The 15,651-nt window shown below is 47.1% G+C and overlaps 1 protein-coding gene across 1 annotated transcript in view; it reads right to left on the bottom strand.

Annotated features, from left to right (window-relative positions):
* Positions 1-242: 242 nt before the first annotated feature.
* The window catches only part of PARM1 (prostate androgen-regulated mucin-like protein 1), a 100,406-nt gene continuing 84,997 nt past the window's right edge, over positions 243-15,651 (bottom strand). The window contains exon 4 of the mRNA XM_044224292.1: positions 243-4,115. Within this exon, the coding sequence (XP_044080227.1) occupies positions 4,031-4,115 (85 nt within the window). The 3' untranslated portion in view covers positions 243-4,030. The remainder of the gene's footprint in view (positions 4,116-15,651) is intronic.

The raw sequence follows: 15,651 nt of genomic DNA on the forward strand, positions 1-15,651 counted from the left end.
TCGATTTTAGAAGACATGGTGTATTGTTAAAAGCAAAATCACTGCTTGGAGAGTTTCTTCATTTCTGACACCCTTCAATTCTGTTTCGAGATCAGAGAGACCTTCCTGCTGTGCAGAAAATACTATTTATTGATGTGGGATAAATTTTTTTTTAAGAACATGTCAAGGCTACTTAATATGAGCATATCAGTTGAATGGCCGGAATAACAAAACATATCAAAATGTGAATCACCACTGTCAGATGCAGGCTTTTAACAACTTTAATTGATATAATTATAATTAGTATGCAAGATGTCTTACAACAAATGTAGGTACAATTACATCAAATATCAAAGAAGTTGCACATCCATCTTTAAATGATGTTGGCTAACTCACCCCAAGAAAGCAATCTGGCATTGGTCTCTTGGTTAGCACTATTACCAGTACCAACCAGCACTTTAAAAATCAAAGTTGAAATGGTACATTCATTTGCCAAAAAGAGGTTAAAGGCAAAGAAGGTGAATCAACGTGCAAATCAACATGGCCCAGTTGCAAAATTCATTTCCCACACACGAGGGATCGAACCATGCATCCTTGCAAGCAAGATGAAGGGCAAACGGAGGACATCAAACCAAAACCAATTCCACCAAGGCCTCAGAAGGCTTCAGGATGGTGAAGGCCAGAGGCCAACTGCTCTCAGCACTCAGGTGTTCATCTTCTGTTCCCCTAACCTCCTGGATCCTAACTCAAGAGTCTCCTAACTGGGAGACCCAGTTCTGGGGCTGTCTTTCTATTTGGAGACAGGAACCATTCTCCTGGTCCCAGGCACAGTTCCCCCGCAGTCAGCCGCACTGGGGGGGGTCGCTCAGAGCTGGGCCAGCTGCCTGCTGTGGCCAAGATACAGCTGTCGTTTTATAGATTTAAGTCGAAACAATACACCAGTGTAACAACAAATAAGAAACTGAAACTGAGATCACTTATATATCTAGGTAATACTTAAGATGCCTATAAATATTTTTCTCCAGAAACTGAAAACACTGTAGATGTCATTTCGTGAATCCTCACAACACATCTGTGAGGTAGCGTGGGGTGAGGTCAATAGGGAAGCATCCCCCTCATTTAAGAAATGAAGACAGACATCCAGGGAGGGCAGGAGACCTCACGGCGGCAAAAAGCAAAGAAAACAAAGTCGAATCCCACTCTTCATCATTTGCAGTCTACGGTCTAGAAGAATCTGCTTGCCTCCTTCCTGCTCTGACAGTCTATCACTTTATGACTAGTCCTATTCCTGGATGAAATACGGTAGTTTTAGACCTCCTGGAGCAATTTCCCTTGGACAGACCTGGACAGAATCTCTCCCCGATGTAGAGGACATTAACTATCAGCGTGTATTTCTGGGGTGTGTGTGTGTGTGTTTCAAGCAACATGTGTTGAATACAGTTCAAATTCTTTGGCCAACTCAGAAAAAAAGGACTTGGCAAAAAAAGGTTCAACCTATAGGTATTTTAAACTGACATAACAAGGAAAGTTAGAGTTTTTTATGGGGAGCTGTCACCTTGCTGAATATATTTCCTTTAGGTCCAGATCCCTGTCTTTGCCGTAAGGATTTGGAAGTTAATAGGCACAACAAACCCATCAAATGCTCTTGCGCAATAGAAGACTCTGGTAAGGGGAGATGCTTACTGAGTCTGTGGTCATAATCAGTCAGTGTACCCCGTGAAGACGCCGGTCCCTCTGACCCAGTACTTAGGACTGGAACAGCATCTAGGAGAGAACCACTCTGAAGGTGTTTCATGGACATTTTGCCAAAATGTTTCTGGCCGAGGGAGGAATAAAAGGGATGTCCTGTTTTTATCGAATTGTCCTTTGCTAAACTGAAGGCGTACAGGCTTTATCAAGGGAGTGAGGGTAGAGAAGAGAGACAATTATTCAGGCCCAGCATGGCCACAGGGGGCACAATGGATCATCCCTGGGCATTTTTCTGGGAATGTCCTTTTTTTTTTTTTTTAAATAATCAGGGCTATCAGAATTCCTGGCGGCCTGCTTCTTATTATGTAGTCCTATTGTAAAATACCTCTGGGGCTTGCTCATTCTCCTCTGATATGTAAGGAATTTAGGGATAAATTCAGAGTGTGGGAAGGCAGGCTGTGGAGAGTGGCACAGCTCCGAGCATCTCGGAAGAGCGTGGCCACAGCGATTTTCCTGTTGGCACTTTACTGGACCACAGTAAGTGACAGGTCGAACTGAGGGTCAAATTCTGGAAACAGCAAGGCAGCAGGTTCAAGTTTAGAAATAAAAATTGATCAGTTTTAAGTTCTTTATGGCACTAGGTCACTGTAGGACAACAGGACGCATTCTGAATCAGGACCTCATGGATGCTTCCTAATCCATGAAGTTTCCTCCTGCAATCAGGACACAAGATGGCGGGTCACTGACATCAGGTGCTTCCGGAGGACAGAGTCCTCACCATGAAATAAAGCTAGCTAGAGAACACACAGAAATAAAAAGGCAACCACACATGCCAAAACAATCCATCCGCCCACACACTGAATACTTTTTAGGGAACAATTTAACAAATCATTTCATTTAGTTAAAAGTAAGAAATGTTACTAATCTGGGAGTGTCTTGTTTTGTCCACCACAGGCATTTCAATAAACCAGGGTTTCTCAAACTCAGCACTCCCGACCTCTTGGGCCAGGAGATTGTTGGCTGCGGTGGGCTGTCTTGTGCCTTGCAGGATGTTTAGAGCATCTGTGACATCGACCTCCTAGTGGCACCCCCAAGTCGAGACTCTCAAAAATGTCATGAGACATTTTTAAAAGGTTCACGCGGGGGGAGCAAAATTGTCTGCTTTTTGGTAACCACGGTTGTATCTGGACATCTGCAAACCATACCAGTTCTTCGAAATTTGAGATTGAGGAGCGTAAGGCCATGTACCCAGGAGTGTTCATTAATTTGAGGGCAGAATTAGGAAGGTAAGTGTATGGGAAGAATAAATGGATTAATCGTGGTGTCTGTTTCCCGTGGAAACGCCTCACTGAGCTACTGCAGATAGACTAATCCTTTACAGTTTTTTACAAAACGGTCTGCAGCCGTTTCCCAACAGACAGAAGGCAGTGAGCCAGCTGTTTTGTGCCTATAAAGCAAGGGTTCTTTCTAGAGGTTCCTTCGAGCAGTGGATGTCTCTGTTAGTTATTGGGGCCTGATTCCTTGTTCCCTCCAGGGGGTCTCTGTGAGGGTCACCCCTTCCCTCCCGACCCAGCCCCCTCCACTGCCCACTGCACGCTACCCCCCCCTTTCTCTTCTCTAACTCAGCTCCTCTCCTGGGAACAGCCTGCTGCGGCTGACCACAATGGGCATCTCGGGCAGAGCTGGGCGGCCTGGAGGGCGGAACAGGTAGAAGGCACGCTGCGATCTGACAGCAACATGCCAGGCTGTCCCTCGGCCTGCTGGCCTCCTCCGGGGCACCTCCTAGCTTCCTCCTCCACTAATTAGGCCGTTAAGAAGCCGGGATCCAGCTCACAGAGCCAAGCAGGCAACCTGTCAGATACACCAGGTAGAAACAGAGATTAAAAAATTGGAGCAGCCCCCTGCTTCCTCACCTGCAGGGTAAAACACTCCCAGGGTGCATTTCCTTTCCCTGCACCAAGATTTCATGCAATTTCCTAACTCAAAAGTTTGAGAAGTACCACCAGCAAAAAGTTCCCCTAAAAGTAACCCCCGATGCAAGGACTCACTCCCTGGCCCTCGGTCCCTCTTACAGTGGAAATCGCGGCAGGCACGGAGGCTTCCACCACAGCGGTCTGGCTCCGGGTCTGCCTTCTTCATTCAGCTGCAGAGAAGCCTCCGCTCACCTTTAAACAAGGATTCTTTTTGTACCAGAAAGGGGAAGTGATAGCAGCCAGAGGAGAGGGAGGAAAACAAAACAACCAAACCAACAAAACAGGGCTTAAGAGATTGTCGCTCGATGCGTGTCAGGAACTTGTATTAATTCTACTGGGAAAGCGCTTATAAATAAACAGTTCCTCCTCGCCCCAGCCTCGCTCCTTCGTTAGGAGTCGTCGTACAGAGGGTTGTTGTAGTTTCCCCAGGATCCGTAGTCATGATCGTCCAGAAGCCTCCCGTAGGAGGAATGCCTGGTGGGGGGAGGAGAGAGCTGCGGTTATTTGGAGCAGTTGCCTGTCTTAGGGGAGCCGAAGGCCCAGCAGCCCGCATGGGGGAAGCTTTCAGGGCCCACAGGAGGGGACGCGTGGTTTCTCCACCCACCAGCCCTGGAGGCCTCAGTCTACAAACTCCTGGAAGTTAGGACTGCTCACGGGGGAGCCCGGCTGGCACCTCCCTTTGAGATCACCCGGGTCCTGGTCTCTGTATGGGATCTCTAGTGTTGGAGAAGGACGAGGACCCGTTCCTCTGGCTCTGGCTACTGAGTAAGAAGTAGTAGCAAAGGGAAGGTTGCGTTCCTGGGATTTGACTTTGGTCCTGGACCGAATTTTCCCAGGAGTCATGAGGACGCCACCACAACCCCTACGGCTCTCACCGGATCACGTTTTACAATCTACACCATGTTTCTGTGTTCCATTTTCACTTGATCCTCAAAATAAGGCCACGGGGCCAGTATTGCTTGTTTCTCTGAGAGGGAAAGATTTCTCTCTCCGAGCTCTTGATTGATGGGCACGAAGGTACCCAACTGAGCTATGAGTCAGATTCTCACCTCCTGGGTCTAGATCCCATGCTCTGAGCTTCCTAGAGTGTGATTAACATCGTTAGTTCAATGGCACCTTGGGTTTAATAGGCTTTGATTGGTCATTTTGGGAACCCGTCTCACAATATTATTTCTGTAAGAAACTGAAATCAGCTAGTTCTCACTCCTCTGTTTAAAACCTTAGAGTGGCTCCTTATCTCACAGAGTGAAAGCCAACATCATTAGCTTGGTTTGCAAAACCGTCTGGGATCCGGCCTCTGTTACTTTTCTGAGCACATCAGCTGCCATTCCAGTCCTTCTTGTTCCCTCTGCTCCAACCATGCCTCCTGGCTCCTCCCTATCACGTCTGGCACACTCTTGCCTCAGGGTCTTTGCACACACCGTTCCCTCCGCTTGGAGCAGCTGGCCTCCGGATCTCCTTCCTTCACCTCTGTCAAGTCTTTGCACAAGTGTCACCTTCTCAGTGAGGCCTTTCTTAAGAACCCCAACTTGCAACTCCCACCCCCCTCTCCCAGCTTTCCTGGCTTAATTTTCTCAAAGTACTCATCACCTCCTAACATACTATGTAATTTACTCATTTATTTTGTTATTGTCACCTTCCCTGATGAAACTGTATGTACGGATGATCTGCCCGCTTTGTTTGTCCTTGGCACTATCTCCAATGCCCAGAAAAATATCCAGCGCATAGTAAGTCCTTAATAAATGTTTGCAGAAGAAACAGTGATTGGGAAAAAAAAAAATCTCTGAAAGCCAATCTGTTCACAAGAAGGGAGCTTCCCAGAGAGGATTACAGACATTGTATGGCTAAAAGTGTGATCAGGATTAGAACATCTCAAAATGAGCATAGACTGGCTTTCAGGTTCATGTTCGTGCATGAATGATTACACCCGGCCACTGGAAATCACACTGGCTGTATAGAGTACCGACACATGGGCCGCTCCCCCTAATTTTTTTCTTAGCTCGACAGGAAAACTGAACAAAATGAAAATACAATCTGAAAGGCACAAGAGGCATTTGTTATACTTCTATCTGTTGCTAAAATCACTGCTGTCACTCGTCTGCAGTTATTTACGTATGCCAGACATCTGAAAAGAGACGATCTGTTGCAAAGCACCAGGCCCCTGCAGACTTGGTTTCAGATTCTTAGTCCTCTGGATTCTGCAGACTCGCTCAGCTGACCCAGCCTGGGCACCTGCAAATTTGAGGATGTTCCACAAGACCCTTTCTTCACCCTAAAGGCCCACTCATTTCTGTGGGTGTGAGAAGGACAGAGACCGCAGATAACACACCAGTGATTTTCTGATCCCCGGGAAGAGGGGAGGCCAGTTTTGGTAAACAAGGTCACTGGCCACACATCGCCAACCCCTCCCCCACATTTAACACCTCCGGCCTCAACCAAATCCTTCAACAGGATGGGATGGTTGAGCAATGGGAGCTCAATGAACAAGTAAAAACCCGGGGATTGCTCGAGTGGAGCCAAGCCTAAATTTTAGTATGACTTACTGTTGCAAGCCTGGCCAACATCTACCTAATAAACCTGCTCCTTTATTGATAGGATGCTCCTGCCTCACCTTTGTATGGTAATATAACTTCTCACAGTGTTTTATATCTATCATATAATTTTATTCCCATGAAGTATCAGTTAGGTCAACAGATGTATGTCCTCGGCTATTTTTTTAATCCCATGTTTCTTCACCTATAAATTGGAGAAACTTAAAATGTGTTATTGCTGGCAGGAGGATGGAATGAGGTAATGCATATAAAGCCCTGGCACATAGTAAATGCACAGTAAGTGTTGGCCAGTACCGCTTTTTGATGTTTATTATAATGAAACTTACAAAAGCACATGGCAAACCTGCAAACAGTGGAAAAGGGCATGGAGGGAAAAGCAAGCCTCCTTCCTGTCAGGAACTGCTAAAACACACTCTGGGCACAGTTATAAAACCGGTTTCTTATTTGATTATTGGCATTTTTTAAAAAAAGCATTATGCTGGGGGGGGGCGGTCAGAGGATTAACAATCTCTTGGTCATCAGGTTTTCCTGCTTATAGTTAGTCCAGGCAAGACTATTTGATCAGAGTTCTGCCTGAATCTGCTGTATTATAAGAAACACTCCCTACGCGAATATCAGAAAAATAAAAGCAAAGGATGGATCTTTACTTTCATTTTTCTTTGCCCTCTTGTTGGAATGAACAGGGAGTTAAGCGAAATACCGACAGCCAAGGAACGTGAAGCCAGAGATATAGATAAGCCATATTGGGGAATGTGCTGAAGCTGGAGGGCTTGTTTTAATATATTAATGTGTCTGAGCAAGAAGCACTGGGCGTGCTGGGACGCAAGCCAGGTTTGGATCAATCCTCTAATACTGTAGAGAGAGGAAGACGAACATGTTTGTGCGTGTGTACGTGTGTGTGAGATAAGACAAGAATAACTAATGATCCTTTTAAACTCTCTCTCTAGGTCAGAACTTCTTCAATCACGCACGTCTTAGATGGCGAAGGGGAGGTTTTCATATGGGTCCTCGGGGAGCCCACGATGGGGAACAACCTCGCCTTCGAGTTAGGGAACGTGGGGCTTGAGGAATCCAGATGCCGTGTCCATGTGACTTAGTGGCAGAGCCGGTGCTGAAATCTGGGTCTCCTGGCTCTCTTGTGCAGAACTCCTTCAGCTCTTCTCACCCGGAGGAGCAGTGGGTACCAACGGCATCTTCGCCAGGGCACAGCAGCTTGGTTTCCTCAATTTCTTCGTCGAGCCTGGTGCCGTCCCACTCAGCCAGCGCAGCCTCGCCGTGCCTCGGCTCCCTCAGACGGTACACCTCTTGGGGGCAGACCACCTCTTACTTTTCTTTGACTTTTCTGCACATCTCACACGTTGCTCTCGAGGCAGCGGTTCTTTCACCAATGCCCGATGCCGAGGGCTCCCACCAGGTACACATGAACAGTATAGACGGAGTTTGCTCCATCAGCACCAGCAGGGACTTGTACAGTCCGGGGAAATTCCTAGTGTAATATAACCGGAGCAGAGGGGAAATACTATTAACCAAGCCAACGGGTCAGAGCCACCATTTTGACCGTAATTGTGAGAAGAGGAAAGAGAATTCTACCTAAATTTCTCTGAGGCAAGGATGTAGCTTTAAAGCACTCAGCACAGAGCTCACGGTCCCTGTGAATCAATGGCCCTGTGCTGTGAGCCCCGTGTTGCTGCTACTGTGCGGCTTAGTGAGCTGAAAGCAGAACCCACGGGGGACAAAACAGGGCATGATTTATGTCAAGTCCTGGTCTCACAGCTTCCTTCTCAAATGGCTTGCTCTAAGAGGAAGCAGCCCTGCCTTCTCCCCACGTCCCTAATTGCTGATGCCCTGTGACAACTGGTACGTGCAGCGATGACATCTGCATTTGGAGTTTTTCTCCGCAACTTCTCTGTGGTACCTATTTTTTTTTTTAACTTTATTTATTTATTTATTTATTTATTGGAGAGAGAGACAGAGAAAGAGAGAGAGAGACAGCATGAGCATGGGGAAGGGGCATCGAGCCTGAGGCGGGGCTCGATCCCAGGACCCTGGGATCATGACCTGAGCTGAAGGCAGATGCTTCATCAGCTGCGCCACCCAGGCGTCCCTGTGGTACCTCTTTTAAGATAACTGCAGCGGCAATACTTAATGGAACCCAATTGTCTTTGAAAATGAATGAAGTGTTTTCCTTCCCTTGTGTGGACACATAGTTGTTGGTGAAAACGCCTTCTCTTTTCTAAGGGTCAAGCTCAGGGCTCCCTCCGGGTTCCAGCTTTGCTTACTATCATACCCCCACCCCCCGCCAAGTTCTCTCTTCTCGAGTCAAGTGAGTTCTGTCATTCAAACCTGAGTGCTCATCATGTGCTAAGAAGGAAGGGTATAAAGATGGAAAAAATATGGCTTAGAGCTGGGAAAGCACAGCCTAACTTATAGCTCATTAGTTGCCGGTAATTAAGCCTCAGACTCTTACATCCACTTGCAAAGCCAGTTTGGTTTAGCTGCCACTGTCTCCTTTGCTTCCATTGGGGGCTTCTTGCTTTCTCTGATTGTCCTTTTTCTGCCTGGCTCCTTTCATTTAAAGATTCAGTGAAACCTTATGACCCATTAGGCCCTATTTGGAGGCCGGGAGATGCCTCAGTGAGCTAAACTGACCAAAACCCCTGTCCTAAGGAAACTTCCACTCCGGTGGGGGGCAGGCACAACAAACAAGTCATGAAAAATAATATGGTGGATGGTAATATGTGCCATGGAGGACAGCAGAGCAACCGAGGGGAATGAGGAGTTCCAGTGCGAGGTGGGGACGGTCATTAGGAATATGGCGATCGGAAAACAGTCTCACTAAAATGACGGGTGAACAGCAGGTGAATGAGGTGTGGAGTGAGGCACGTGGATGCCTGAGGTAAACCATGCAGAGAGGACAGAAAGTGCAGAGGCTCTGAGGAAGCGGCAAACAACATCTCTGTGTGGCTGCTACCAAACTATAATTGTTTCAAAATAAATTATTCAATTATTGGAATGATTTTAGATTTATAGAAACATCGCAAAGATGGTACAAAGAATTGGGGTGTGCCCTTCCCCTGCTTCCCTTGTTAGTGACATGGTGTATAGCCATGTCACAACTGTCCAAAGTAGGAAAGGAACATGGCCAGTGACGGTGTTGAGGCTAAGAAAGCCGTGACCATTAGGGGCGAATTTACAGCTACTGTAACAACAAAGTGGCAGGATGAGTATCATAATTTAGGAAACCTATCAGTGCTGTCTTTCTGCCCAAATCCCAATGTTGGAAAGCTTCCAATCACTCATTTTCAAGGAGTTCTGCCCACCGTCTGCGTTTCTTTTAAAGAGCAGTTACTTTTGAATTTATCTTTAAATAATCACGTTTCCTTTGAAGGAGTCGATAGAATTTGTTTGTTTTCTCTTTTAAAATTATCTGCTGGTATCATCCTGGCAGACGCTCACCACAGAAAAGGCCCATATATCGAAACACTTATTAGTAAAGAAGTTCAGAGTCACGAGTAAGTACTGACGAGTATATGGTTTTAACGGATTCCCGCAAGCTTCCCCTTCTCTAAACCCTGTTTCGCCATATTTGGAATAAACGAAGACTGCTGCTGTACCCCAAATTTTGCTACCCAGAATCATTCACTCCTCCAGGAAGTGTAAGTGTAAAACAATTACTGTATGTCGGGTACGGGGCTCGCGATCCTTCTGGTGGAGCAGACTGACAAAGGCGGAGGTGATTCCAGGATAAGGAATTGAGTCCTACAAAGGACACACATGCGGTAAGGGGCATCCCATGGAGATGGTGGAGAGGAGGCTTCCCAGAGAGCATCTCTTTCAAGCTAGACAATTTGGAATTAGCCAGATAGAAAAAGAGATGACTCAAACACCTCCCGCTGGGAGATCCGCACGTGCAAAGTCACTAAGACACGGAACAGTGGGAGCACCGCATCTAGAACATGTGTGTGGAGTGTCGGGAAACGGGTAGATCAGGGTTACTCAAAGGGGGGTTCTCCCAGAGAGCAGCACTGGCCTCATCTGTGAGCCGCCACACTGCTTCAGCACCTATGGGGACCAGACCCAGGAAACTGTGCTGGTATGTTTTTGTTTTTGATTTTGGGGGAATTTGGGGGGACATGTCTTGAAATGTATTTCTTCTAAAGACCCACGATGATAGATACGGGAACAGAGACAATGGTTATAAGGAACGCACTAGACCCTTGAAGGAGACAGAGTGATGAAAGGGTTGTATGAGTGAGTTCAGATATAAATACAGATTTTCCAATCATAAACATTTTTATTGACCGGTATTTGCTAATCCCACATTTTCATAGACTGGTATCGGCCTCTAGGTGGATAGAATTGTTTGCTAAGCATAGGTATATTTAGTTGGAACATGACGATGAGCTGTCCAATACCCGTCGAAGCTGTTTTCCAATGTTAAGCACCTAACTTTGCTTGGATGAACCACGGGCACGTCCTGAAGCTACAATACAGGATACTAAGTTAAATTTCATCTTCATTTAATTTCTTTTAAGACCTACTTCCTGAAGACTTTGTATAGTATCACCTCTAAGCATCTTCCTCTGTTTTTTGATTTTTGTCAAAATACGTTAAGACTTGACTCAACTGGGTTTAGGAGAACATTCAGGAAGAACTGCTAACATTGCCCAGTTATCACCTGGAAGGAAACTGTGTTTTTAATGAGCTCCCCTATCGATTCTTTTTTTTTTTTTTTTTTTTTTTCCCAATTTATTTATTTTCAGAAAAACAGTATTCATTATTTTTTCACCACACCCAGTGCTCCATGCAAGCTGTGCCCTCTATAATACCCACCACCTGGTTCCCCTATCGATTCTTATGCACATTAACGTTTCAGAACTACTGAGCTGGAGAATCGAGTCAGCCGGACCCAGAGAACGCCGAAAGCAGATCTTAAAAAGCCAACCTGTCAGTAACAAATTCTAGACAGTCTTGGACCTTACGGCTGCCTGGACCAAATCTTGAAAGCCACCAACCACTGAAAGGCATCCAGCTGTATAACAGAGAATCGCTGGAAGACTGAAAGCAGAACAGGTGACTTCTGACAAAACGCCTTCCAAGCCAGGCCCTGTTGTGTCTATAAATCACGATCACATTTATTTTTGAGAAGGGAACAGCCCGTGTTGTCCGCCCGGGTTACTCACCCCTAATTATAGCAGCGTCCTCATTGCTGGCGACAGCAGATACGGTCTCCTGAGCAGGGGATTATCTCGTGGCAGAAGAGTTTTGAGCCAATTTCCACAAAAACAAAACGACTTCCCTCGGACTTCCATCAGCGCTCACTAAAGGCACCCTTCTGCAAGAGGCACACAGGGCTCTTGCGTTCTTTTTGGCAGGCAAGCCTTGGAATCAAGACTGCTTACAAGTAGTTTCTGCTGATGAACCTATAACAGGGGTGCGGCCTCCCAGGTGCAACATACCTGAAACCATCAAATGGAACCTGGACATCTGCCCCTCAGTGCATAACTAGAAAACTGAGCTGCTGCGTCGTCTGCTCCCCTGCCCTCCTCTCCCTTCTCTGAATCCCTGGTGCCTACTGCATGGCACTGTCGGCGGCGACCACCTAACTGAGCACCGCGGTGGTAAGCACCCTTGTAACAGCAATCACGATGACAGGACTTACCCTGTCCACCGGCATGGAATGTTTCTCTGTATTATAATTTAATCCTTGTAACAGTTCTGAGTTAGGTATTAGGCCTTATATTAGTCATGTATAGTATTACCTGACCTGAGTTAGACACCAGTGCCATAATACGAACACAACCTTGTATGGTCACAGAACTATAAAACTGATCATGGAGTGACTAATCAGTTTGCCTAGAGGACGTATTCTTAGGCACCAAGGGCTCCACATTTATTACTTCGTTTCATCTTCCGAACAACTTTGAGAGGTGGGTGTTATCCACTCTATTTTTACAGATGAAGACATGAAGGCTCAGGGAGATTATCATTCACCCAAGTCCACGTCAGCAGGAAGGGGAAGGGTCCGTGTTGAACCTGACCACAAAGCCACGCTCCTCCCTCCCCCCACCCCCAACTGCCAGCAAAGATGCCGCGTCGGTGATGGAGAACAGCCGCCAGGCTCAGGGGCAGTTCGTGTTTATAAGTCACTTCCACCAGCGGCTTAGTGACAGAAGGAATCGGCCCTGTAGGCAGGGGACACTGTGACAGGACTAGGGGTCACGTGTCCCTGAAGAAGAGGAGCATGGAAAGAGATGGTGGGCGGAGGTGGCCGACGCCTTCTGAGGGAATCAGGGTTTGGGAAAAGGTGAGATTACTGAGCCGGCAGCAGAGCTCACAACATGCCCTTCTCCTGCCTGTGGGGCTGCCCTTGGAAGCAGATTCTTCTTTGGCGTTTGCAGGGTCCCAGGCTGGGCCAGGCTCACGGCCCACTGGCTGCAGGCCAGAGCGAATGGTTCCCCGCGGGCTGGGCTGTCAGTCTCTTCCTGCTCCAGCCAAGTGAGCTGAAGGACCACAGGAGACAGACCTCTTGTCATGTGATTCTCCTCAGAAACTGGGATCATAGGAAGGGAATAAACTTCCAGCCAAGGGGAAACATCACCTCAGGTACACACGCCCACGTGTGTGTCTCTGCATACGCACGCGCACACACGCACTTGTCAGCTGACCCGCGTGTACTTCTGGTGAATGATACAAGTGGGGCTTTCCAAGAATCTGGCAAAATAACACTTAAAAGGACTGTGGCACAGCCTTAAAATTCGTGAGGGCTCTTCACCTCCTTATGTTATCATTTTGCCAAAATAATTAACAGAGCGGCAGAAAGGGGCTTTCCTTGGGGGCTTTCTAAACAGGGGTCTAATCGCTTGATCCGTCCTTAAATTTATAATCCCAAAGATAAATAACCATCTTAAACTCATCCCACTGGGGCCTTCCTGCATTGAAAAAGGAGGACCTACATGGGGGAGAGAAACAGTGACTGCTTCATTTTAATCATCCACTGAATTAATCTGGTGTTGAGAATGTCTGGAGAAAACACTCTTTAAATTTTTAAAATAAAACGTTATGCAATTTTAATCAGCACTCATTAGAACCGATTTTAATGACCTGCTAACAGAACATTCCAAGTGCAGTGCGTTCTGTGATGGCAGGATCGTGTCTCATCACTGGTGGGCCCCCAGTACTTAGAGGGGGGCCTGGCACACTGCTATTGCTCAGGAACTGTCAAGCAACTGTTTTACTGGGGGCCCTTATTTCCATTTGACCACTCTGGTGATGATGATGGCAGTGCTGGGTACTTGGGAAGCCCAACAGCGTTACCAAGTAACATCACGGCCCTCATCTTACAGGGGAAGGAGAAGTGAGGGTTAGTTAGTAAGGCTCCAAGACAGGCTCAGGTCCCGCTAGAACCCACTAAAAACTGGTAGAGCTTGGATTCCAACTAAGGTCTCCTTGCCTCTGGAGTCTGAGTTCTTAGTGTTCTAGACTGCCTGTCTAGAGTCGGTGCTTTAAGATGGTGAACCTGAATTCTTGCCTGGAGTCAGGATGAAGATCATTTTTGGCAAGTGTGTGGCAAGAGGAAAGCATTTCTATTCCACTCCACACTCCATATTTTTTGTGACCTGGCCCTTCAGAAACTCACCACTGTGACTGCAAAGTGATTCCGAAGTTTATCGGTAAGTTCCGTTTTTGCCTCCTTGCACCCTGACACAAAGACACACCACTGCAGGTGGGAACGAGGGTCCCAGACTAGCTCATAAAAGCCAATTTAACTCCTAATGAAAACAGCATATCTGCAGTGATCAACTAATAACAAAATGGATGGAAAAGTGTATCATTTAGTAAGATAAAATTCATAAAATTACGTTTACTGGTCAAGGAAATACAGACTTAGTGAAGAAAAGAGATTATTTTAAGCTATGAAGGAGCAAGGATGCTTCCAGAAAGGCTTTTAGACCCAGGTAAGGCTGGCCCTTTAATTCCAACTTCTCTTAGAAATCTGGCTTTCCAGTTCTTTGTACCTTAGATAGAGGTGATAATACGAGGCAATCTCATAATTGACACCATCATTAGGTTGATCTGGGGCACGATTTAGAACAAAAGACGGAGGGAGGAAAAGGGAAAGAGGATGGGAGAGGTTCCTGGTGGGTCTTGGTTTGGGCCGGGGTGAGCAGAGGAAATGAGAGAGGGCAGCAAAGGGAATGTGTGATAGGGATGATAAAATTAAGTATGTTGTTTACTTATTCAGTTTATTGAGTATCTTCTTTGCACCCAGTGCTGTGCTCACCAAGTCTGGGTCCTCATGGAGCTTAACATTTTTTTGTGAGGGGGAAAGGGACAATAAAGGAGTAAACAAATATATAAAACAATGAATAAAATAATAAACAGTGGTCATAGCCAGGACAAAAGTAATGAGGCACCAAACTGGAAGAGAAGTCTTCTGGAGAACGTGATGTGAAAACCTTGCATGAGCAAGAGGTACAAAAAAAGCCTTCAGAGAGGGTCGGGCAAGACACAAGAATGTGGAGAGGAAAGGAGCCTGGTGCATTCTAAGAATCAGGTGGAAAGCCAGTGTGACTGTGGCTTGTTGCTGAGCAAGAGGGAGAAGTGACGAGTGAGATGAGGAAGGGCAGGCTCCATGAATGATCTTGAGGGCCAAGCTGCGGGGTTACAGGCTCCATGAGTGATCTTGAGGGCCAAGCTGCGGGGTTACAGGGTCCATGAGTGATCTTGAGGGCCAAGCTGTGGGGTTACAGGCTCCATGAGTGATCTTGAGGGCCACGTTGCGGGGTTACAGGCTCCATGAGTGATCTTGAGGGCCAAGATGCGGGGTTACAGGGTCCATGAGTGATCTTGAGGGCCAAGCTGTGGGGTTACAGGCTCCATGAGTGATCTTGAGGGCCAAGCTGCGGGATTACAGGCTCCATGGGTGATCTTGAGGGCCAAGCTGCGGGGTTACAGGCTCCATGGGTGATCTTGAGGGCCAAGCTGCGGGGTTACAGGCTCCATGGGTGATCTTGAGGGCCAAGCTGCGGGGTTACAGGCTCCATGAGTGATCTTGAGGGCCAAGATGCGGGGTTACAGGGTCCATGAGTGATCTTGAGGGCCAAGCTGCGGGGTTACAGGCTCCATGAGTGATCTTGAGGGCCACGCTGCGGGGTTACAGGCTCCATGAGTGATCTTGAGGGCCAAGATGTGGAGTTACAGACTCCATGAGTGATCTTGAGGGCCAAGATGTGGGGTTGGAATTTAGTTCTAAGTACAGAGGGAAGTCACCAGGGCTTTTAAGGGATGGAGTGACAGGGTCTGCCCAGAGTTACCATGAAGATGCCCCCAGCAGTTGACAAGAGAATGGGTCGGAGGTCAGAGGGAGGCTGTGCTCATCATGGTGGCACGTGGGCTTCTGTCCCTTGTTAGAGGCGCTCCACAGACTGGCACATAAGACTGCCACTTGCCATTAG

The sequence above is a fragment of the Neovison vison genome, chromosome 11 (assembly GCF_020171115.1).
Source record: "Neovison vison isolate M4711 chromosome 11, ASM_NN_V1, whole genome shotgun sequence".
NCBI lineage: Eukaryota > Metazoa > Chordata > Mammalia > Carnivora > Mustelidae > Neogale > Neogale vison.